The sequence below is a fragment of the Thamnophis sirtalis genome, unplaced genomic scaffold, assembly GCF_051295495.1.
Source record: "Thamnophis sirtalis isolate CommonGarterSnake01/CBP01778 unplaced genomic scaffold, rThaSir2_p1.2 scaffold_10, whole genome shotgun sequence".
Classification (NCBI taxonomy): Eukaryota; Metazoa; Chordata; class Lepidosauria; order Squamata; family Natricidae; genus Thamnophis; species Thamnophis sirtalis.
In genome coordinates, this window is record NW_028261390.1 from 73342283 (window position 1) to 73367036 (window position 24754).

The 24754-nt window shown below is 53.8% G+C and overlaps 1 protein-coding gene across 7 annotated transcripts in view; it reads left to right on the forward strand.

Annotated features, from left to right (window-relative positions):
* The first annotated feature begins 6826 nt into the window (after nucleotides 1-6826).
* Nucleotides 6827-24754, forward strand: part of ABLIM2 (actin binding LIM protein family member 2) — a 39018-nt gene continuing 21090 nt past the window's right edge. For 2 of the 7 annotated variants that reach the window (XR_015697927.1, XM_087724918.1), the window contains exons 1-8: nucleotides 6827-7047; nucleotides 12884-13031; nucleotides 16121-16304; nucleotides 17458-17561; nucleotides 18507-18633; nucleotides 19284-19377; nucleotides 22475-22562; nucleotides 24188-24246. Coding sequence is in view for 1 of the 7 variants with exons in the window: in XM_087724918.1 (XP_087581044.1) it covers nucleotides 7030-7047; nucleotides 12884-13031; nucleotides 16121-16304; nucleotides 17458-17561; nucleotides 18507-18633; nucleotides 19284-19377; nucleotides 22475-22562; nucleotides 24188-24246 (822 nt within the window). In the remaining 6 variants the exon portion in view is untranslated. Of the gene's footprint in view, nucleotides 7049-12883; nucleotides 13032-16120; nucleotides 16305-17457; nucleotides 17562-18506; nucleotides 18634-19283; nucleotides 19378-22474; nucleotides 22563-24187; nucleotides 24247-24754 lie in introns of all 7 variants that reach the window. The other 5 variants (XR_015697930.1, XR_015697932.1, XR_015697928.1 and 2 more) reach the window with 4 other exon arrangements.

Below are 24754 nucleotides of genomic sequence, written 5' to 3' on the forward strand. Positions count from 1 at the left end.
TCCCCCCAATGGCCCTGGGCTCCAAGAGCGGGCAGCTGCGTCTGGCATGCCTGCAGAAGGCTGTCCCCCTCCCTTGCTCAGGATCGCCCCTAAAGTCTTGCTCACAGCCCAGGGCGTGAAATAAAACCAGAAAGAGCCAACTCCGCAGACACCTACCTTCTCCTGGTCCTGCTCTCTCCAATTTTCCCTCTGCCACTCCAAAAGTGCTGATTTTTCCCTTCCTGTTTGGGCTCCCAGCTCGTCCCCCCCGCCCGATTCACACACACTCACACACACACACACAGAGGCTTTCTTTTCCTGTTGACTGTGGACTAATCGGCCCTTTTTGCAAACACAGCATGTTGACCTTTAACAGGCTCTGTTAATCTTCACAGCCTCTTCTTTAAGGTGGGACTGGCTCCAGGGTAGATCTCTCTCGCCCTCCAAACTCCCGGCTCTGTGTGAATTCAGAACCACCTCTCCCCCACCCCCAACTAGAATTCCAATACCGGGAATCCTCCTCCTTTCTTCCTCGCCCCACATCTCTGGCCCTCCTGGGAGGCCCTTCCGAGGCCAGGCAGGCGTCGGCTCTTGGACAAAAGGCTGGACCAAGAGGCCTTCAGGGTCCCCACCAGTGCCTGGAGATGCAACTTCTGAGCTGGCTGCAAACTTGGCAACTTTAAGACTGGTGGACTTCAACTCCCAGAATTCTCCAGCTGGAGAATTCTGGGAGTTGAAGTTCACAAGTCTTAAAGTTGCCAAGTTTGGGGAGCCCTGCCTAAGCGTTTGAGGGGAGCCCTTGCAATGCTTCAGGCTCGCTTGAACTGAACCCACCGAGAGTGACCAGACACGGAGGTGGACATCAAAGAGATCAATACCAGCTATGAAGAAGCCGGACTTTCCAAAGTCTTCTCCTATTTGGGGGGAGGGGAATTCTTCACTGCCTGAGGGTCATCAACAACCCCCCCCCCCGTGCATGTTCAGTTCAGAGTCTCCCACACCTGCTTGCCCAACCTTCTTATGGGGTTTCCCAACCAACCCCTTCTCTTTCTCTTTCCAGAATGCCTACCCTCTGTTTTACATGTAGGGGGCCTTCTACATCCCTTTCTGGAAGGGAAAAGGGCCCCAGCAGCATTTGAAATGGGCTTTTTTGATGGTGCACAACATTCTCTTTCCAGATGCTCAGATTTGGTTTCGCTGCACACACAAAAACACAGAAAACACAACCCCTCCCTTTCCAAGGTTCCTTTTTGGTGGCCCCGATGTTTTGAATTTCTCTGAAAGGAAGCTGTGGATGCAGGGCTGGTGGGATGGGGGGGGCGGGGGGGACACAGCGCTTCCTTCCATTGTTTCCCTCAGCACCACCGGCCCTTTTCCTGCATTCTCACCCTGCCCTCCCGGCTGCAGTTTCTACACCACCTTCTGAAGCCCATCAATGCTCAGGATTCTTCACACCCTGGTCATTGTCTCTTCGCCCTTCTCCCACCAAAGCTTAGCCAGCCGAACAAATCCGTTTAAAAATAGTTTCTGTCCTTGGCCTGTCAGACTCTTAAACGCAACCACAATCATTCCACGCACACATGGAAACGTATGACTACTTTTCTATTCCCCCCCCCACTTTCTTCTTTTCCCCTAATCATTGGGGATTGGGATTATTCCTTATGCTATTCATGCTGTTTGCATTGGTTCTCCTGGATGGCACCAATGGGCTAAAACCAATTCCCTTGTATTTATTTTGTACAATGACAATGAAGGCTACACTATAATGGGGGGCAGCGGGTGGAGCAGAGAGCTGGACAGGTCCAGCCAAAGGGATGCTGACTCTCCTCCCATCCACATGCAGCCCCTTGCTCTGCATCCCTATTTAGGAAGAGCCGCACTGGAAGCTGTGCCTCTCACAGACTCTGGCGGTGGATGGCTGGGAACAGGGTCCATCAGGGCTCGGAATTCCCCTTCCAAGACGGAGATTGTAGATGGCTGAAAAGGGGGAGCCCCCCCGACTCTCACTCGCAGGCCAGGGAGATATCGGCCAGGAAGCAGGTCTGTGAGGCAGATCCCAGCCACCCCTAAAGTCTCCTCATTGACCCTCACCAAGGGGGTGGGTGGGAGGGAGACCCAGTTGTGCCACAAGGCCCTGTTGGTGGCTCAGATAATGGAAATGGGACAACCCTCAGTCCTGGGATTCAGCTCCAGGGGTGGCTTCCTGAACTGGTTAGTACCGGTTCGCTGCGCACCACTTTGAGCGTGCGCTGCTGCTTCGCTCGTGTGCGCGCCGGCCATATGGTGCTTGCACATGCGCATTTGACTAAAAATTGTTCTGCACATGAACAGAAACATGCCGAGAACGGCAGAAGGCACCGGAGAACTGGTTCAGCCTGGTTTGCTGCTGGTTCTGCGACCCAAACAAAAATACCACCACCGGTTCAGGTGAACCAGGCCGAACCGGGAGCAGCCCACCTCTGCTCAGCTCATCCTCCGGGGGAGAGAGGCAAAATGTACCCTTGTTTTGAGTGGGTTAGAGAAGAAGAGATCGAAATGAACCAGAGACAGATGAATGCAAAGTCCTTGACTGAGTCCAGGCCAATTTAATTAGCAGGCCCCGTTTTCCCTTTGGTAGAAAGCTCCGAGCCTCAGGGGTCATCGCTGATAGCTTACATTGAACTGCATATGAATCCTTATACAGGCATTCAAAGCAGCATCTTTAGCCTCTCTCTCTTTCGGTAGTCAGATGCTCCCTGTGTCGTTTTATAAACTCTCTCTCTGACAGTTCCCCAACCTTCCCAGCCCGTGACCCGTCAAAAGCGCGGACGGCAAAAGGGCGATCGACAAAATCGCGCCTTTGACGTCATCACAGCGCGACGAAAAAGATCAAAAAATTCAAATAAAAATTAATAAAATTTAAATTAAAGCAAGCCGATTCACATAAAGGTAAGGGTTAGGTTTAGGGTTAGGGTTAGGGTTAGGTTAAGGGCTAGCGTTAGGTTTTTCGTTACTTTAACGGTTAGGTTTAGGGTTAGGTTTAGGGTTAGGTTAAGAGTTAGGTTAAGGGTTAGGTTTAGGGTTAGGTTTAGGGTTAGGTTTGGGGGGCTTAGGGTAAGGTTTTCGCTTTATTTTTACATTTTTTGAACTTTTTCGTCGCGCTGTGATGACGTCACAGCGTGCTTTTGTCGAGCGCGATTTTGTCCTACGCGCTTTTGTGGTGGAACCTCCCAGCCTAACAGGAGAAAGCAAGTGAAACGAGCTTTTTTCACCCAGTAAGTTTTGGGAGTCTCTGCCGTCCACAAATGACCAACACCCGAGGATCAGAAACTCACAACAGCAGCAACACCCGCAGGGAAGCAGCTGCCTGGCTCTACTGGCGTTGCCACAATTAACCCAGGATTAGAATGCAGGTCACCAGGGAACTACGGTGTGTGTGCATACGATGGATGGCTGCACCTTTGTCCCCCCCTTATTCACCACTATACAACCATTCGAATTAGCAGAGAATCAAGTTTAAGGCTTTTGTCTCCAGAATGAGAAAAGAGTGCAAGTGAAATATTTCTTCAATATTTCTTTCTGTCAACCGATGCTGGCTTGTTTTAATTCCTTTGTAATATTTTTTCTAGTAGAAAGATGCCGGAAAGTAAAAATAATTTCAAAATAGGGGAAACTTCTAGGCTGTAATAGCTACAATTTGAAAAAGACGTCCGCCATGAGGAAAAGGGGGAACTCCAGCCCATCTCAGCCCAAAGCCTCTTACCTTAATGCTTCCTTCCGGGGGTCTTTAGAGGGGCCTCTGCAATTCTACCACTGGGCCCCAGAAACAAACCAGAAGCCTTTGAGAAGGAGGGAGAAAGAGAGGCAGAGCTGGGGGGGGGGGAGCAAAGCAATTTAAGAGCAGAAATGCAGTGATGGTTTCAGCCAATGAAGAGGGCAGGGAGCCTGCACTTAAAGGGCCAGGTGGGGGCCTCCAAAAGGCCAGTCCTGACCTCATCTGTAGTTTCTTCCTGGGCTGGGCACCATTGATATGAATCCACCCCATGCGCAGCTTCCAACAGCTGCTTTCCAGCCATGAAGGTTGCCTTCTTGCCCACCATTCCGACCACTCCTATTTTAGCAGAGGAATGGCTAAGGAAGCTGGCCGGAGCCTCCCCTGTCTGAGGAATCCCACTGGCTGATCAGGCCCTCGGCTCTTTTGGTGCTTCGGGGGTCACCTCAACAAGGGAGCCTTAACCAGAGTTTCGGGTACGAGTCCCCCCCCCAAGGAAGTCAGTTAATTTGCTTAAAAGAGCTAGATAATTCCTGAGACCAGCAATTGGGATTGGAGGTGTGGGTGTGTGAGGATGTCGGGTGGCCCCATCTTCCATCTGCTCCTCCCTTACAGCCGTGGGGACGGTGCAAATTGGGCAGTTTAATTGCGGCTTCACTTTATGCTTCTGGCCCCGACCCAAGATGGGGAACCGCCAAAGGATTCCTTAAGGAGGGCGAATGACAGCCCAGCTCAATTGGCCCGAAAGGTACCATCGATAAGGTAAAGTGAGAAGACAAATGGTGGTTTTTTTTAATTGTTCCCTGTCTTTTTTTGCATTTTCAGCTTTCTTTGATTCCTTCTGCCTTTTTTCTCACTTTATATTAATTGGAACTGGTTTCTTTAATAAAGTAATAAAATTATACACCTCCCCACCCCCACCAAAAAAAAGAGACCAGGTTTCAGTTGTGTGGTTGTGGCTGCCACTCTGACTTTTTCGACCCCCATCTGTAACTGGAAGGAAAGGCCCAGGAACGGAGTAAGAAAACCCAGCTGACGACAAAGCCGAAATATGGATTTGGGGCTTTTTTTTTTCCCAGCAAGAATTCAGCTGCTTCTTAATTTTAGCTCCTTTTCTACCTTCTTTTATCCTTTTATCTTGTTTAATTAGGTGAACAAGTTCATTTAAAGAACATAATGACATTGTCTATAGGAACCTGTCAGGGTGGGTGGGGGGGACACAGGCTCCCTGTGAATCTCCCAAGACTGAAATTTTTACGGGGTATGTAAAAATGGGGGGAGGCTTTGAGGGGCCCTTGTGACTCTGGACTTCAAAGGCCAGAAAATGAAGCCTGTGACTCGTTCCCCAAGGAGGGTCTTGCTGCCCTTTAGACCCGGGAGTGCTCCATGGAGGACAGTCAAGGGAAGAGCAGCCTTGGTTCAGCCAAGGGGAAACAATCCTCTCTTTTCCCCCCTCCAATAAGAAGCGCTTCTAATGAATCTCTCTTGACCGTTGAAACTGTTGTTTCAATTTGATTTTTATCTGGCCTTTGAATTGGGATGGATTCCACTTTCACTGGACTGTTTATGGTCCTTTTTGCATTTATATAGGAAAGTTTCTCAACCTTGGTGACTTTCAGACTCTGGACTTCAGTTCCTAGAATTTGGGAAGTTGAAATCCTCTGTCTGGGTGGAGAAACACAGCAGGAACGCATAGAATTCCAATCTGCAACTCTTGAGCAGTCCTTGGATTGTGATCGTAATGGAATATGTACACATTGGTCATAAGGCGTGACGGTCATAAATTGAATCAGCCACCAATCTCGTTTTACCGCCTTTTTTGAGGAGGTTGTAAAGCAACCGCCATAGTTGTTAAGCAAAATGCCCCCGTCATTCAGGGAAGCAAGGGTTCGTTATAGGCAGCTTTTGCTGAAAAAATCCCAGCCCGGATGCCACACTCTCAAAATGTAGTAATGTATCTGGGGGACATAAAAACGTCACTACTTCAAAGGGTCGCTAAGTGAGCAGCTGCAAATCGAGGACTAATTTATTACATAAGTTATTGAAAATAGAATAAAAACAGCTTTTATTGTTGTGATAGTTACCACTGTTATTAAAACCTGCAGTTTTCTTACATTTTGATTAGTTTCTGCATTATTTGCATAAAACAAAATACATCAACCAGGACTGAGCCATAAAAAAGGCCCAGGCACCGGAGCCACAGATGCCAGGAGGGGGGAAGCCCAAACAAGACCCCCCACCCTGGGGCGGCCCTTGTCCTGGGAGCCGGGAGGGCCCAAATCGTCCGGGTTCCGGCCCTGCACAGGCCATTCGAGCCCAGCTGGGGAGAGCTCCCTGCCCTCTGCGGAGGCGGCGGGGGCCTTTTCTCCTCCCCAGAGGGAGCCGCGCCGCTTCCCAGCCTCCCTCTATGGATGGGGAGTCGCGGCTCTTCCCGCGAGAGGGGGTCTCTCTCCCACGAGGGCCGCAGCGGCCTGGAGACCCTGGGCGGCTGCGGGAAGGATGGGGGCGGTTGGCGGCGGCGCCGCTCTCGGGTGCTTCCCATCTGCGATCTTCAGCTGAGCCCGGGAAGAGCCTGCCTGAAGCTGCCTCCGCTGCCAGCCCGGGTCGCGGCGCCCTCCGGCCGCCCCTCAAGAGAGGCGCAGCGGCCCCTCCAAGTCCGCGCAAAGGGACTCCGCCACCCCTGCCCTGCAGAGCCCCCGCGGGGAAGCTGAAGCTCACCGCGCCCCCCACCCGCCCCGTCCAGCCACTCCCTTTTTCTACGGGGGGGGCATCGCAGGGTGCCCCCCTCCCAGACCCGGGTTGGGGCGCCCGTGGCCGCAGGCAGCGCCCCCGCCGGCCCCGGACCTTCCCGGCCAGGCAGCCGCTGCTCTCCGCCTGGGACTGCGGGAGGGGGGGACATTGAGCGGGGGGGGGGGGCGGCCGGGTCCCTGCGCCGCGTCTCTCGGCTGCGGCGGGTCCAGCTGGCGCCCAGCCCAGAGGCTCCGCAGAGGCGCCGGTGCCCGGCGGAGCGTGACGGCGGCTGGCTGCTGACGCCGACTCCCCTGCCCGCCGCCGCCGCCCGTTCGCCCGCCCGCCCGCTCGCTCGCCCCACCTTCTGCGCCGGAGATCGACAGCGCGGAGGAGCGGCAGCCGCAGCCGCGCACAAGCGCCGCGGCGCGCCCGGCTGGCCAGCCGCAGGGAGGAGGCGGGAGCCCGCAGGAGCTCCGCAGAGGAGCCGCCGCCTCGCAACAGGTGCCGGGGGATGTGCGCCCCGCCGGCCGGCGCAAGGGGCAGCCCCGCCGCGGCCCAAGACGGCCACGATGAGCTCGGCCACGGCAGGTAGGCGCGGGCGGCCACGTCCCACTGCGGCTCCTGCGCCGGCCCTCCGGGAAGGCGGGCTGGGCGGCCCCCGCGGCCCTCCTGGGTCCGGGGGAGGGCAGGGCAGGGCGGCCTGGGCAGCGGCGGAGCCCGGGAGGGAGGGCGGGCGGAGTCTGCGGCCCCTCCGGCAGAGCAGGCGGCTGGGGGGCTGCGGGGCGGCGGCCGGAGGGGTCTCTCCGCCCGGCCCCCCCTCCCCCTGGGCAGCCCCAGGTGCGCCCCGCTCCCTCTCGCCGCCCGCCGCTCCCGGGCTGGGCTGGAAGGTTCGGCGAGGAGCCGAGTCTGTCTGGACGCTCCCCGGCGGGGCGTTGCGGGGAGCAGGTGCCGCAGCGATGGGGAGCCCGGCTGCCCGCCCCCCACCCCGCCGCAGTTGGCGGCTCCCTTTGCGGTTCCCTTCGGGGCAGCGGCGCAGCGCTCCTCTCCAGCCGGGCGGTCGGCCTGGCAGTCGGGCGCGCTGGCCACAGGGGTCCATCTGCGGGGGGGAGGGGAGAGGAGGAGGAGGAGGCGGCTGTGGCCCTCGAGCGGCTCCCGGACTACAGCTCCCGGCATCCCTCAGGATGGAGCGTCCCTCGGCCTGGGCAGCCGTGTTGTGCGGAGCCTCACCTGGAGCCCCGATGCCTCTGAATGGCGGTGGATCTGCTGACGGCAGCCCGAAGGCAGGCGGGGCCGCAGCTCTCCCTGGCCGGGAATGAGGGAGGACATGAAGGGAGCCGAGAGGATGGAAATGGAGGCCTCCTTCGTCCCCTGGAAAGCTCCCCCCCCCTCCTAGGCCCGGCTCTACCTTCTAGGTTGGGGGCCCCGAGAGGGCAGAGCGGCTCCCTCCTCCCTGGCGCCCCTCTCGGGACCGGCTGCCAGGGGCCAGGCCGGGCTGCAGCTGAGAGGGACCCCAGGGCCAGGAGGGGCTCAGCAGAGAGAGGTTGCAATGATTGTGGACGGGAAGCTGAAGGAGATTCATTGGTCTGACAGGGCTGAGAAAAAGGGCCGCAGATTCAGGGTGGCCAGGAAATGATTCCAAATGGGAAAAGGTCCTCTCTCTTTGGATTGGTTGGGATCCCTCCTGAGCACGGAATCTCAAAGGATTCAGAGAAGCAGGAACACTTGGGGGGGGATCAGGGTTGATCGGAGGCCTGGAAGAGGGGAATCCCTGAAGGGGGGGTCTTCTTTAGTCTGGAGAATACTGGGGGGGGGGGCTATGACAGCCCTCTTCAAACACCTGAAAGGGTGTCAGGCAAGAGAAAATTAAGGAGGGGGGAGAATGGATGAAAATCTTTTAGGGTGAGCTCATAATGTATTTGAGCAACGGAGAAGCCATTTGTCCTCTGAGGCAGGGCACGTGGGGGCATTTTCAGCCAAGCCAAGGGTTGATTTATGGGATGTACACAGCCGCCTGGACTCTTGCGTGGACCAGAGCAGGTCACTCTGGACAGGGGAAGAGGGCCGGAGACCTTTGCTCCTAGGAATCCTGGGCCATCCTTGGCCACGAGAGGAAGCATCTTCACATGCTCTGCCCGGCTTCTTTCTACTTGGCCTGCTGCTGGCTGAAGGGGCCTCTGTTAAGGGAGCGTCTCTTCCATGTGTGCCTTGAATGGGAGAAGGTGCCATGATTGGATCTGCAACTGGCGCAGGGGCACACAGCCCCCCCCCCCCCGATGCCTCCACTCCAGGGATGAAAGGGCGAGTGAGGAGGGCAGAGCCAGCCGAGAGGAAAGCCTCAGGATCTCATCCCAGCAGGCGATGCTCCCTCTGCAGTTCCCTGCTCTCTTGCTCTGGATCAGTTCTACAGTGCAGACAGTTGCAGAAACCACAAGTACCAGTCGGGTTAACGGATGAAAGGTCCAGGGAGATGGGGAAAGACTCGGAAGATGTCAGTTTCCCAAGTGAAAGAGGCAACCAAAGACGAGAGCTTGGCCACTTGAAGATCTGCCTGCCAGAAGAAAGGCAAAGGCGGGCCTTCCAGAGGAGACCCGGGGCAGATGTCCAACATTATGAGGCCAGAGAACTGGCCGATGGATGGAAATGGCGAGGACTCTGATGAAACCCTCCCTGCTGCTGTTGTGGAAATGCCAGTGGCAGCCAGAGGCATGGAAGTTGAAGATCTGGACACAAAAACCTTGGAGGAATTAGAGGAAGATATTGCCATTGATTCATTCATTTATGTAACAGAATAAAGAGTTGGAAGGGGCCTTGGAGGTCTTCTAGCCCAACCCCCTGCTCAGGCAGGAAACCCTGTAGCATTTCAGACAAATGGTTGTCCAATCTTTTCTTAAAAACATCCAATGTTGGAGCATTGAAACTTCTGGAGGCAAGTTGTTCCACTGGCTAATTGTTCTCACTGTCAGGAAATTCCTCCTTAGTTCTAGGCTGCTTCACGCCTTGATGAGTTTCCACCTGTTGCTTCTTGTTCTGCCCTCAGGTGCCTTGGAGAATAGCTTGACTCCCTCTTCTTTGGGGCAACCGCTGAGATATTGGAGCACTGCTCTGATGTCTCCCCATTAAACTAGACATGCCCAGTTCCTGCAACCGTTCTTCATATGTTTCAGCCTCCTGTCCCCTCGTCATCTTTGTTGCTCTTCTCTGCACTCTTTCTAGAGTCTCCACATCTTTTTAAAGATTGTGGTGACCAAATTAATCCATTCATTTAGCTGCTCATCCTAATAACAACTCTGGGCAGGAGACCAATTATTTAATTCTACAAATAAAAACAGATTCATATGAAAAAAAAAGCAGCTAAGAAAATCCACAGTCACCCACCTAGCAAGGAGGTAATTCCCTTCAACCCACTTGGGCCTCGAAGCTGAGCACATACTGACACGCTGTCCTTACTGTGGGGATGGCCAAAGGAGCCAAGGGATCGGAGAGCCTCTGGACAAAGACGTCCAGGTGAAAAGCCTTTGGGGATTTTGGAGACCGAGAGAGGTCAGGAAGGAAGTTGCGTCCTCAATCGAAACGGGTTAGAGTGCCTGGTGGCTGACCCGGTCCCCATCCTTCTGGAGGCCAGATTTCCAAAGTTGAACAGGGGAGCTTGGAACAGGAACTAGAGAGCCATGGAGTTGGGGAGCTCCTGGAGGTAGGTGTCACCACAGACCAGGCCAGGGATGGGCACAACCAGGAGAACCAAAAACAAGTGCCAGCCCAACGAAGACTGGACTGCAGCCAAGAGGCTGGGCAGAGGCCTTAACCCCTGCAGGATGAATTGAGTTGAAGTTGAATCTGCCAGCCAGCGGCTACCTGAACCATCCGGCCACCTGGACTCGGACTGAGCTGAGGATTTCCTGCAGCCGGACATCAGTGCAGCAATCAGCAGGCAGCCGTGGCTGGATAGGTTTTGTCCGGGCAGTTGTGAAGAGGGACTTATAAATCACTACGAGGCCAGGCCAAATAAAACGCTTCCGCCTTTTTTAAATGAAAGCTGGGAAAGGGGCTGCCAGGATCTTCCTGATTTGTGGAGTGACTGAACTCAGCCCTCTGCTCCGTTTAGCAGAGACAAAGGTGGTATTCAGTCCCCACGGAGAGGATGGATTGATGGCTGTGAAGGGAGGAGCGCCCTGGCGCCAAGCAGACCCAGTTCTGGATTTACAAAAGCAGCAGGACTCCTGGGCTCGCAGGGCTGGCTCCGAAAAGCCCTTGGCAGCTGGTGCTCTGACCCAGGTGCTCCAGGTGCCTGGAGAGAAGGTGATGGTCAAGAGGACGAGAACACGTGTGTATGTGGGGGATGGCATCTTCTCCTCCGCTTCAGCCACTGAGGTCACTACTGCTGGGAGATAAATCAAGGGAAGCCCCTGCCTCCATCCACCCATGTGTCTTGCCTTTCAGCTGGCCTATAGTTGGGTATCTGAAGGTCTCCGTTTGTGTGAGAGCCAAGGGCTCCTCCATTTATCTGTCTCCTGCATGGTCCCCTCTCCCGGCCTGCCTCCCTCCCTCTAATAGCCTAGTTAGAAGTCAATTTTTCCTGGTCTGCGTATTTCTTGAAGAATGGAAGTTTTCCTCAAGTCCAGCATAAGGAACATCTGCTAGCATTCACTGAAATGCAGGCTGAGTCTCCAAGACAACAATTTCGGAGTATTTTTATTCTCCTTAAAGTGATTTTCTGCTGCATAATTACCAGCATTATATCAGCCTGGAGGGGTGGGGTCATCCTCTCTCCGGGCTCCTGCTGGGTCTAAATCCACGACATTTGCAGCCAGGGAGGACAGAAATCCGATTAAGGCCTGGATGGGTAAGAGAGAGACACAGCTGAAGCATCAACCAGGCTGCCTTTCAGGATCCGGCTTGGATAGGAAGGCAACTTATCCGGTGTGTGAGCAAGTTCTCAAGCAAACCACCCAATACCTGAACCATCATAAAAATAGGGGACAGGTAGACCCTGCCCCTCTTCCCCAAAAGAGAAGGACTCCTGGCCCCATCGTCTCACAAGAGTAGATGAGAAAGGAACACAAAGCTTGAAATCTTGATTTCATTCAGTTGGGTTCGATACGTAGCCACTGCTAGGATTCCTTCCTAGTCACTTCAGTCATGTTGGCTTTTCCAATGGGAAGAGAATAAATTGGGCTGGAAATGGAAAGAGAACTGTGATGAAAAAAAATGTTCATTTGTCAAATTGGTATCATGGATGCATAATGAACGATTTGAGATGTTAAAAAAATGCGTGTGAAACTTTGGAGGGCAAGAATAAGCTAGAAATTTGGATGGAGCACTCGGACCAGGAAATAGAAGAGAGGAAAAGAGGGCTTAATTGAAGAACAAGAATAGAAGAAAAAGAAAATAAAAATAGCTAGATGATTTCATTAGGGTAAAGCAGATGAAAAGAGGAATCATGAAATTATGAATTGGTATAACTTTGAAGGGGCAATTAATGATATTGTTTATATAACGAAAAAAATAAGTTTAAGATAGAAAATATGAGAAGAGAATAATAGAGTTGAAATTGGAAATAGAATTATGATGTAAAATGGATTGTGTATAAAAGAGGATGTAAAAGAAAACCTGGACAATGTTTTGTTCATAAATGTTATTTGTATTAAAAAAACCAATAAAAACTTTATTTTTTTAAAAAAAGTAGTGTTGGTTTTTCTTATTCCATATAAAATGCCTTACTTTACACACCCTGTAGGCAATGAAAACTATCATTGATCTTAAATTTCATTAAGGTAATTAGAATGATGTGGCGGCCTAGAGGGGAAGACGCTCGTCTCCCACTCGGGAGGTTGAGAGTTCAATCCCAGGCAGCAACAGATGTTTCTCTATCAGGGCGCAAAGAAAAAATATCTGCTGAGAACTCCACGTAGGCATCAGGGAGGGCATCCGGCCAGTAAACGTTCAGCTCCATTCAGATCCCCCGACCCCACCCCAATAAAAAGGGATTACAGGGACACAAAAAAATAAATTATCTGGTGAATGTGATTGAGTAAACAAAAAAGTACTGTGGGAAATGAGCTCTGTGCAAAGTCCTCTCAATCCCATCTCTGAGAATTTCAGAAAGAGTCTCTCTCTCTCTCTCCATTATTTTCATGGATCTTTTTATGATTTACTTGAGGAGCCTCCCAGGTGTTGAGGTCAGCGAGTGGTCTATATTTCCCAAATTCTCCTCTCTTTTTTTGCCCAACTTTCAAGCAGAAACAATTATCCTCCTTCCCTCGCTGGTTCTTGGGGAATCCTGGGAGTTGAAGTCCGCAGGTTGGAGACCCCTGCCCCAACGTGAGCAGAGTCGGCCGGGGTCATTTCTGCAGAAGGGTGAAAGGAGGGATGGGAGCCTCCACCTTCCCTTCAACCCTTTGATGATAAAGGCTCTTTCCCTTCCCGGCAGCTTCCCAGCGACAGGCTGTGCACAGCCACTTGGAGGCACCCGCTGGAGCCGCCATCCTTTGCCACAACTGTGGGAGCCCCTGCAAAGGAGAAGTGCTGCGAGTGCAGAAGAAGTATTTCCACATTAAGTGTTTCGTTTGCAAAGGTACGTGCCGTGACCTGCGTGTGTAGCCCGGAAACGGAATGAACGCTGAGCTTCTTTCGCCATTTTGCCACGGGGTTTGGCCAGATGTTGCTCCCAAAAACTGGCCCTTCTGAAACCTTTGCAGAAATTTGCACCTAGGAAAAGAGGACAGTTAAATTAAGGTGGGTCATCAACATTAATTGGCACAGACACACCCCATTTAAGTGTCCTATTTTCCCATGTGCAAATTATATTTCCCCCAATTAGGTTTCAGCTCTGGGGTAAGACAAGTCAAAACCTCTGTTCAGAAATAAAAATCAGTATAATACCTGGAGGCCCATTGCTGGCCAGCTGCGTGGGTGAAAGAAGTCCAGAGGTTGGCTCTGACACTGTGATTCCTGCATGCACCCCCTGTAAAAAGGGGGGTCAGGGCTCCAGACAAGGAGGTTGAGCTGCTATCTTGACTTTGGGGGTAGAAACAGCATCTCCCCATTTCCTCTCTTGGGCCCTCCCAAAAGTCTGGGACACCCAAGGATGAAGTCCGGGACAGATGTTAGGTTTTCTTCTCCACCTGGGTGGGGCCCCTTGGCCCGTGAGGGGAAGAGCAACCTCTGTAAGGAGGTGGGCCCTTAGATGGGAAGCCGAGGTGGGCCTGGGGGGGGGAAGGGGGCCCAGGGCCCTTCCAGGGAGGGAAGAATCGGACCAGAAAGGAAGGCGGATTCTGTGGGCCGGTCAGAGGATGCGTGACGTCTTCAGGGGTGGTGACCAAGGGAGGACACTGCAGGGTTAACTTCACAGTAAACGCAGGGCCATCGCTTGGGGGGTGGGGGGCTGAGTTGGCCCAGGGTGGATCCCTCCCTCGGCAGCTGCTCTATAAATAGGGTCCTTCCAGAGAACTGAATGTCATCCTGGAGAGCCGGCAGAGGAATCCGCCGCAGGGTGAGAGGGAGGCTCCCGGGGATGGCTGGGAACAGTTGCTGGACGATGGAAGCTGGCATGAGTGTGGCTGGCTTCTCTCGGCTGTCCCAATGCCAGCCCGGAGGGGCGTCGCAGAGACGCCGCCTCCAAAGCGGCAGCTGTGCCTTGGCAGAGGCTGGGCTGCAAAGCCCTGGTGCCCCTTACGGGCTCCAGCTCGGCATGAATGCCTGGGGTGGGGGCCCTTTAGAGCAGAAGAGCTTTTCAGCCCCCCCCCCCCCCCACGGTTGAAATGCAGGGCAGGCCGTTGGCTTCAGGAGAGGAGCTGCGGCCCTTTTGTAGGGGAGGCCGGGCCTCCATTCACAAAAACGGATGCAGCTCTTCAAACAGCCCCAATTTGTCTCTCGGGACTGGGTTGGTCCCTGGCTCTTCTGGCCCTTCAGTGGGGAGAAGGGGCGCTTGTGAGTGAGTGACCCCATGACCACCAGCCTCGGCTCAGCACCCAGGAGGCCACAGGCGAGATCTGTTCTGAAAGGGGCTTCCTCAGCAGCACGAAGCTGAGTCCTCCTCCCGATAAACCCCTTTTATTTAATTGACAGGGAATTCCTTTCCAGCAAAGTCTTTCCTCTCCCTCAGTCTTTCAAGATAGCTCACAATTACCCACCTTTATCGGGCTTGGAGACTGGCCAGGCCGAGATCTTTCAGACTCCATTGCAATACGTGGCAAGAATGCAGGAATGAAGTAATTGTCTCCTGCAAACTCCACTCCCCTTTCTCTCCTCTCTTATTTCCTCTGGGAGGGGCCATTCACCATCCACCTGTGGCCTTACTCCCAAGTCGACCCTTGTTCCTTAGCTGTTCCTTTCATCTGGCAGCTCTGTGCATGCGCACATTGGGAATAGGCTCCAGCTGTTCCTCTGCCCCAAGTCTGACTCTGAAGGCAGCTGATAACTGTCGGACGGCTCTGGCCCCCTCTCTGCCTCTGACACAGAGCCCTCCTCAGAGCCTTCCCCAGACTCCCAAGAGTGGCCCAGGTTCCTCCCCAACCTTCCTCCTCACTGTCCTCACTCTGCTGCTAGCTACGCAGGACGCTGGCGGGCCACAACAAGATCTCTTCCGCCTTGAGGTAGCTGAAGTCCTTGGGGTTCCTGGGTCAGTTGGAGCATCTCATCCATGTGTTCCCTGGAGGTTGGTCTGTCCTTGAGGCTAACTCAGCCTGAGGACCCCGCAGGGCTGGGCAAAGGGGTCTCTTGGCACCCGTGAGGAAAGCAGCACTGGGCTGTCCCAATGCAAACCCCACCCCTTTTGCGCAGACATTGTGGTGGTGTAGAGTTTGTGTAGCAAGAGCCCAAGGCTGCACATCTGTCGCTTTGAGGGATGCATGAGGTGCTGAGAAGGTCCCTGGTGCTCAGCTGGCTCCTAGCAGAGCTGTGGGGATTGAAACTTACTTGTTTATGTAGCGTGTGGCATAACATGCATGGATTTACAATGCGTATTAACATTTCGCCTACATTAAAATCAGAGTGAAATATGAATGTTTTAAAAGATCCACATCTAGATACCAAGGTCTGGGCCGGGGGGGGGGGTCAAACTCAAGGACCACGACGTGGTTGGATCCGGCCTGCGGGGCCGTCCTGGAAAATGTAAAGGGACGTCCCACATCGCTTCGCCCACTCTGCCCAATGCGAAGAGGAAACATGCCAGAGGTTTGGGGAGGGGCGCCAAGCTGGCCACGCACATCCAGTCGGCCACGCACACCCGGCCCCAGAGATGGGTACCTACTGGTTCGGCCAGGTTCAGCCGAATAGGTAATAACTTGGCCTGCCACACCCCCAAACTGGCAGCGCCATCTTGTTTTTTGCTTCTGCGCATGCGCAAAAGCATTTTTTTAGCATTGTGCATGTGTGCACACAGCACGTCCCTGAGTGAACTGGCAGTAGCAGCACCTGGAACCTTCACCCCTGCCTGCCGCCCCCCCCCCCCCCCGCCTTCTAGTCCCAACCTCTTCCAGCAAGGTCAGAGGTCCTTGTGCCTCCGTGCTTTGGTTCCCAGATCGTCCTGCAGGAGGAGGAGGAGGAGGAGGAGGAAACGGTCAGAGATACAGCCCGTCCCTCCGTGGCTCACACACACACGCTGGGCCCCAGAGACGGAGGCCGCCTGCTTAACCCCCCCCCCTCGCTCTGTTTCGGTTGCAGCGTGCGGCTGTGACTTGGCCCAGGGGGGCTTCTTTGTCCGACAAGGGGATTACGTCTGCACTTCGGACTACCAGCGGCTCTACGGCACTCGGTGCTTCAGCTGTGACGGGTTCATTGAGGGCGAGGTGGTCTCTGCCCTGGGGAAGACCTACCACCCAAACTGCTTCGTGTGCGTCCTCTGCAGGTGAGTCCTTGGGTGGCCTCTTTCTCCCGCAGGCGAGGGTTAAGGGAGAGCCATGGGCAGCGCCCAACAAAAGAGACCCGGCTCCCCCCGTTTTCCCCGGGGCTGCTCCGGCGTCCAGTGTCCAGGGCGTCTGAGAAGAACCCGGGGCTCCATCCAAGAACCGGCTTCCCTTCATTCAGGATTCTCTGCTGCTGATAGAAAACCCGGCGGCCAGAGACCCCCGTCCAGGGTCTCAACTCAGCTCCCAAGTGCTGTGAGCCTCCACCCCCCCCTCGTCCCCCCCCACCCAGATTTGTTTGTCCCTGTAATCCCAGAGGAGCCCCTCCCTCTAGAAGGGGAAGAGTCAGTCCGGCCTCTCTGTCAAACTTTCAAGAATCATAGAGTGCTCAATGATCCCCCCCCCCAATGGCCAGGAGAAGAAGAGGATGCAGGAGAGCGGGGGGGGGGGAATGCTGGCCCTTGTTTATTAGTGAAATCATGAAGTCCCTCCGAATTGCTTGACCCAGATTGCAAAGCTGAAAGTCTCGCAGGTCTTTGGCTGAAAGCCTTTTTTTCCCTGCTTTGTCAGCTTTTGAGATGCCCCCTAACCCACCCACCCCTTTTTTTTTTCTCCTCTGAAAATTTGTCTCCTCGGCTGCAGCCTTTCAGGACAGATCAGAATCCCCCAAATCTCAGAGGAGGAGGAGGAGCTCTGCGCCCCCATCTGTGACTGGTGGTGCCCGTCCTCCCTCCAGGCCATTTATTGAGGGGGGGGGAGGTTCCTTGGGCCATTTCTCCCTCCCTGCTTTGGATGCCAGGGGGAAGGGAGAGTCCTGGAGAAAGTGTGGGCTGAGCAAGAGACCCCCAGCCAGGTTCTCAGACTCTTACAGCTGCCTCGGTCCAGCTGGTGTGGTTGCGTAAAGCCTTCAGACAGACAAGCCCTTCGGTGCGTCTCTGCAAAGACCGTTAAGTGTGGCTCTGATCGGGAGGACGGCCACAAGGAGGAATCATTGGGGGGGGGGGCATCAGGAAAGGGTGTGGAGGAATGTTTGGGGGGGATCCCTTCTGCAGAGGATTTCCATGGGGAGGGGGGGAGGTTGGAGGGAGAAGCTCCTGAAGAGGACTGGGGGGGGGGGAGCGCATATAGTGACGCTGCTTCTGTCTCCTCCTGCAGGCAGCCGTTTCCTCCCGGGGACCGTGTGACTTTCAATGGCAAGGAGTGCGTCTGCCAGAAATGCTTTCTGCCCCCGGCTGGGGCCAGTTTTCCCGTCCTCCGAAGTAAGTCGCGGCTTTCGAGATCTATGGCCAGGCGGCTGTTTTTAGCAGCCGAAGGAAAATGTCCTCCCTGAGCGTTTGCCTCGCCTGCAGCCTCCGCAAGGAAACGTCAAGGAAGCGATGTGCAGGCTTAGCTTTTCAGCGTTGGGGGGGGGGCCTCCTGCACTGCGTGGGGCAAGGGGCTGCCGACGGAGGCCGCCCAGGGCATCCAGGTCCCCGCCAGGTATCTGGGTTTAGGTCAGAATAGGCTGTTTGCCAGAGGCTCCTGTGCCCAGCTCAGAGGGAGGGTGGCTGCTCAGGGCTGCAGCCCCAGGACTACCAAGCTGCTCAGCGTGGCTGCCCCCTCGAGAGGTCCACGAGACACGGGGCCGGCCACAGGGCTCCTCCTTAGCAGTCCTCCCCCCCGCCCGTTGTTTAGTCAGCCCCTGCCCTCTTGTACGGCTGCACGAGGGCAGATTCAGCCACGGGGATTTTAGGCAATGCGCACTCCCCCCCTCCCTTTTTCTTAGGAAATGGCTTAGCCAAACCCTCAGCAGGGCCCCCGGTTGACCAGAGCAGTGATCAGCTTTATGGCCTTTCGTTTAATGAGGATTCAAAGTTATAACGGCCCTGGGAAAAGTGATTCACGGCCTGTCCCCAAGGCTACGACGCCTGATCGTGATTGGCACCTTCCCAGCAAGTTTCCAACTGGATTTGCTCAATGACCATATGATTCGTGTAACGGCCGTGGTGATTCACTTCACCACGGCCATGGTGGAAGGTTGGAAAATGGGGTTCAGTCACGCCATTTCATGAGTGCGTTACTGGGTGACTGGAATTCCAGTCCCAGCTGTGCTCGTAAGTCGAAGGCCAGCTGTTGTGCAGCTGTGGGGCTGTCCTGGCCGACCCCCAGAGGCCAGAGGGGAGGGGCCAGGTGCAGCTTCCGAGGGTTTCTCTTCTTCTTGGCAGATTGCGGGAACTGTGGCTCCGAAATCAAGAACGGCCAGTCTTTGGTGGCCTTGGGCAAGCATTGGCACCTGACCTGCTTCAAGTGCAGGGTTTGTGGGAAACTTCTCACTGGGGAATATATCAGCAGGTAAGTCGGAGGCCCCCTTCGGTCGCCCTGTGGGGGGAGCCCAGATTGGTGGACGGGAGCTTGTGAAGGGTCAGCCGGTCTCCCGAAGTGCTGCGTGACCGGGAGCCAGCGTGGGTACAGACAGGGCACCCCGTAGGATGGCTTCACTGCATGGGCTCCCAGGACGCTCCCTGTTCTGGGAAGTGGGTGGAGGGCAGAGGCTGGGCAACCTGTAGCCGCTGGACCAAAGACCAGGGAGGGGGGTGTCTCTCACCCTTTGGTGGAAGATGGGAAGTGGAGTAGGGAAAGGACGGGCGGGGGCAATCAGTCTGTCCTGCGGGTGGAATCGGGGCAGAGAGCTTAGGACTCATTTGGAAAATTGCCCCCGTCAGAAAATCCTTGGGCGAAGGGGAAGCCTCCTTGGGAATCGCCTGCCTCCACCGAGGATCAGAGGCCAAATGGAATTGCGGTGGGAAAGGAGGTGGATATGTAAAAGCCAGGAATTGTTTGGTTTTCCAAGTTACCAGTTAAGTTTGGGGTCGCCTTGTGTTGCCGTTGGACGGATTCTCTCCTGAAGGACGTGTGTGGTTCTTGGTCTAACTTTCCCCCCAGCGGTCAGCCTGTCCTGAGAGCCGGCCTTGAGGGAGGGTGTCTTGTCTTCTTCCCTGCAGGGATGGCGTTCCATATTGCGAAAGAGACTATCATGCTACATTTGGGATCCAGTGCGACCGTTGTGGGAAGTTTATCACTGGGAGAGTTTTGGAGGTAAGGCAAGGCTGGAAGGAAGGAAGACACAACAGGGGGAAAGCAGCAGAGTTCGTGAGGTACCTGGCAGGTGGCAAGAACAACACAAGGAGCCACTTTGGAGTCCTTTCCCTTATTCTCCTTCACCTGTAGACGGAGTCTTGGCAGAGTGAAGCAACTGTCTGCAGAAGGACAGATCAGAGGCCTGAGGATGGCTGGGGAGGAGCCTCCTTAATGCTCTTCCTGCCACCCAAACCTTCCAAGCTCCCCGGCCTCTGGAAAGCGGCCCCTCCCTCCAGACCACCTTCCACTATAGGATCGGACGTTTTGCTCAGTATAATTTGAAAATAAGAGGCCCTGTTTCTCAAGGGAGACCTCTTCATTTGGGAAGTTCTTTTGCTCTTCCTTCTCCACTCAGATCTGCTCCTTGGACACTGTGGGCTTTCTTTTTTTAAACAAAATACAGTTTTTATTAGACATTTTCAAAGTTTAAAAAGCACAAGAAAAAGCAAATACAAAAACATAGAAAACAGGTAAAAACACAAACAACGTAACAATATAATATACTTTTACAGCTTTCCATATCAGCCATGTATATTCTGCTTTTGAGGTTTACTACTCAATTATTTGCCTTCTCTTCGTTTTAATAATTCTAATGTGAGACGGTGTCTCCCCAAAAATACGACAGGGTCTCATTTTATTTTTACCTACAAAATATGGCTTGGGCTTCATTATGGGGGGGGGGGAGGGTTTATTGTTTTGGGGTAGCTGGGCGGCTGCTCTCTTGCAAGTGGGCTCCCAAAGAGCCGGGCTCAGCCTCATGGGCGAATGGCTGTGTTGCGCTGTCGCTCACGCGCAGCCACCTGGCAAACCCCCTTTGCAGCCGGGCACAGCACCATTCACTCACCTAGGGGTATCGCCAAGTGCCTGTTTGCCGCTGCCCGGCTCCCGCAGCTTGGCCCCTTCCAAATGCCAGTGAATGGCGCTCTGCATGGCTGGAGAGGGGGGTTGCGTGAGCGGCTGTTCCGCTCTGGCTCACCCCCCTCCCAGCCTCAGGATGCCCTGGCCCAGCTCTCATTACGGAGCCAGGGCACCTCCGCCGCCGTCGCCATCCCAGCCTGGCTTTTTCCGCGGCTTCCAACCCGAGTCTTTCGGCAGTGGCCGCTCATTCGCCCATGAGGCTGTGCCCGGCTCTTTGGGAGCCCACTCGCAAGACAGCAGCCGCCTGGCAACCCCCCTCTTCAAATGGGCACAGCGCTGCTCCCCAACCTAGCGGTATCCCGAAGGCGCCAAGCAACACGATCACCTTTGCCTCCCCCCCAGGTTCCTGTGGGCTTGGCACCTTCGGGACACTGCTAGGTTGGTGAGCGGTGCTCTACCTGGCCAGAAGTGGGGGGGGGGGTTGTCCAGGGGGCTTATATGCGGGGGGGGCTTATATTTTTGCCCACCAGAAAAATGTGGCATGGCTGTATTATGAGGACATGTCGTATTTTGGGGGAAACACAATAATTATGTTATAGTATAGTAGTTTGGAACATATAATCAAATTTTACATATGTACATTTTTCTTCACAGTATATTCGATAGTTTTCAAAACTTTTATTTCTCTTTTCGGCTTCTCTTCTCTACCCACTTGTACAGGCTACTCCAAATGTTATAATGGTCCGACTCTTCTCTTTCTTTTTAACTCCAGGGTCATCCTGTCCATTTCAGCACATTCGAGTATCTTCCTAATTACCATGTCCTCTGGGTGTGTGTGGGGGGGGGGGTAGTTTTTTGTTTCCCAAATTTCTCCAGGATCCCCAAAAAGGCGAGCCAAGGAAGATGGCCCAGGGGATGGGGCTTCCCTGGCCCATTGTCTTCCACCCCCACCCCATTTTTCTCACTTTTTAAAAGTCCAGGGTAGAACTTTAACCCCCCCCCCCACTTTTGGAGCAGAGAATTTGGGGACGAGTCAGATCCTGAAAAGTCCATCCCAGTGGCGTCTGCTCATGGCAGGGGGCTCTCTGCCCCAGCCCCTCCCTCTCCCCTGGAAAGAAAAATGCCCCAACCGTGATTGATTTCATTTGCTACCTGCTGCTCCTATGGGAGGAAGGGACTTTGAGGCCTCCGGTGGGTTTTTCTCCCCTGCGGGGGGTGGGGTGGGGGGGCTGTGTTTCAGCCACAGCAAAACCCCTGCAGGCAGAGAGCGATTGTCCAAGGCTAAATCCAGCCTGCTATTTAAAGCCAAAAGATGAATCGCTGGCAGAAGAGTTATAGCAACCGGTGGAAGGAGCTGGGTCCGCTGGAGAAAGGGATTGGCCAGGCAGCTGCTCCAGCGGATCATAGGTTTTATTCAGTCCTCCCAGGGAAATGCAAGCAGGGAGGAACATGGGGCGGGGGTGGGTGGGGGGGGAGGAAATCATCATTTCAAAATACTGTAGAGCCTTTATTTTTTTTTTACATTTTGACCGGTTTGATAAATCACCTGTTACAGACTTTTTATTTTCTTTGGTAAAGAAAGGTGGCGACTGTATCTTTGCTGTGAAGTTATCCGGGATAATTTTAAACCTTTTAACGTATTTTAAGCTGCCTCTTTCCTGAAGATACGTTGGAGCAGTTTTACGTCTTCCTTGTGAGTTACCGTATTTTTCGGAGTATAAGACGCACCTTTTTCCCCCAAAAGAGGGTGAAAATCTAAGTGCGTCTTAGACACTGAATACAGCATTTTTGGCCTACCAAAACCCTCCCCCCCCCTTTGCAAAAATGAACGTGCAGAGGGATTGGGAGGCCTGCAAAATGTTCCTTGGAGCTGGGGAAAGCAAAAACAAGTGAAAATGGGCCATTTATTTGCCTGTTTTACCCCCCCCCCCCACCAGCCCCAGGAGCACTCTGCAGGCCTCTCATACTCTCTGCACGCCCCGTTTTTCACAAAAAGTGAGGCCTGCAGAGTGCAAAAACTTTTTTTAAAATATACCTGTTCAAAATCTTGGTGCGTCTTATACTCCTGTGCATCTTATAGTCTGAAAAATACGGTAGTTCTTTCATGCAACTGGCCTTGGCATTTCAGGGGACGGGAAGTGATTGTGCTCTCTCTGACCATGTTCTTGTTCGCTACCCCCCCCCACCCTCCCCCCAGGCTGGAGAAAAGCATTACCACCCGACCTGTGCCTCCTGTGATAAGTGCAAGCAGATGTTCGCTGAAGGAGAAGAGATGTATCTCCAAGGTAAACCAGAATTACTGGCATTTGTGGTGGGCCCGTGTCTCTCATCCAAATATCCCAACCTTGAGATACCCTGTTAAGAATTAAGAGTGATTTGTTTTTGAAATGGGAGGCTTAATGTCTATGGATGTTCTCGGTTATCCAGGCCACAGTTGTCTCAAAGGCAATTTTTTTCGAAAGGCAATTATGATTTTTCCTTGAGGAAGAAGAGATTTCACTCCTCATCCAAGAAGTTTCACCAGTTCTGACTGATGAAGCTTCAGAACCGATGACGCTTCTTGGTTAAGAAGCGAAACGTCTTCTTCCTCAAGGGGAAAAACCCCAGTCCAGTTGCCTTTTGAGAAAAGCACCCTTGAGAAATCGGTGGCTGTTTTTCAACAATTCCAGTAGCAAAAAGAAGGTGTGTGTTTCTGGGGTGGCCCAAACAGCTGTCCTCTTTTCTGCAACAGCTGGCTCTGAGAGCACCTGAAGTATGAGGAGCAGCCAGGTTGCAAGTTTTCTGCTTAATATGCAACGCCAGTCAGACTGTCCGCTTGGATAATTCACCCGGAGTAAGGGAAATAGAGTAAAAATATAATTGGATAAACAACTATCATTCCCCCACCCAAATGTATGTATATTCTGTATTTCTCTAAGGGTGTAGGACAGGGGTTCCCTGAACCTGGCAACTTTAAGATTTTGTGGACTTCAACTCCCAGAATTCCCCAGCCAGCTGAAGAATTCTGGGAGTTGAAGTCCACAAGTCTTAAAGTTGCCAAGTTTGAAGACCTCTGGTCTACGACAACTCATTGCCTCCAACCTGTCGTTGCCAGCTCACCACCGTACGTTAGCCGTGGCAAGATGGCCGTGATGAGATGCCCACAACGAGTTGACCCATTCCATGTCTATAAAGCTGCTTGCTTACTAACGCCCGAATAGCCTTTGTCTGTTCAGTTGCAGAGACATCCAGAGGGTCAAAACACTCTCCCACATTCTTAGAATCGTGCCAATAATTAACTCACCCATGGAGACACACATCGCCCGTCCCTCTGACCGTGATTTAGCCTATTCGCCCCGACTCTAGATAAATGGAGCAATCCTCATTTAATTCCTGGCTGCCCAGCTAGATGGCAGCATCTGCATGGGAGCTGGAAGGTTAAGGGCCAGCCAGGAGTGGGAGGGGGAGCCCCCACCCCGCCAGAGAAAGGCTGTGGGGAGCTTTGCAAAGGTGGCATCCCGGGGTACCCTCTGTGAAGGAGCTGGGACCGAAGGGGGCTCCCCCTGTTTCATAAGAGAGAGCCGAGGTGGCGCAGTGGTTAGAGTGCAGCACTGCAGGCTACTTCAGCTGACTGCTAGTTCTGCAGTTCAGCTGTTCTAATCTCACCGGCTCAGGGTTGACTCAGCCTTCCATCCTTCCATCCTTCCGAGGTGGGTGAAATGAGGACCCGGATTGTTGTTGGGGGCAATATGCTGACTCTGTAAACCGCTTAGAGAGGGCTGAAAGCCCCATGAAGCGGTATATAAGTCTAACTGCTATTGCTATTGCTATAAGTGGCTGGGCACAACCTTCCAATAGGCTCATGGTTGGTCATCTGCATGCTGGACACCGAAGGGAAAAACCACGGCTGAAATCCTCCTTCCCTTTTCAGGATCGTCCATTTGGCACCCAGCTTGTCGACAGGCAGCCAAAGTTGAAGAAAAGGCCAAGGTAAATCGTCCACGAAAGGCTCGGCTTTATTCTCTGTCCTGCTAGGCGCCTTTTCAGAGCGCTCAGCAGCCTCCAACCCCAGGGGGGGAATTCACATTTCTTTACCATGGGTTCTGTGGGTGGTGGGTGGTGGGTGGTGGGCGTGGCAGGAGAAGGATACTGCAAAAGCCTCCTTCCCTCCCCACTCCAGGGGAAGGATTCTGCAACCCCTATGCTCAGAGGACACCGGAGGAGTTAGGGAGGAATAAAGGACAGGGGAAGAATAAGGGACACGGTGGCTAAGATGCTGAGCTTGTGGATCAGAAAGGCCAGCAGTTCAGCGGTTCAAATCCCTAGCGCCGCATAATGGAGTGAGCCCCCGTGACTTGTCCCAGCTTCTGCCAACCTAGCAGTTCGAATGCACGTAAAAAATGCGAGTAGAAAAATAGGAGCCACCTTTGGTGGGAAGGGAACAGCGTTGCATGCGCCTTCGGCATTGAGTCATGCCAGCCACATGACCACGGAGACG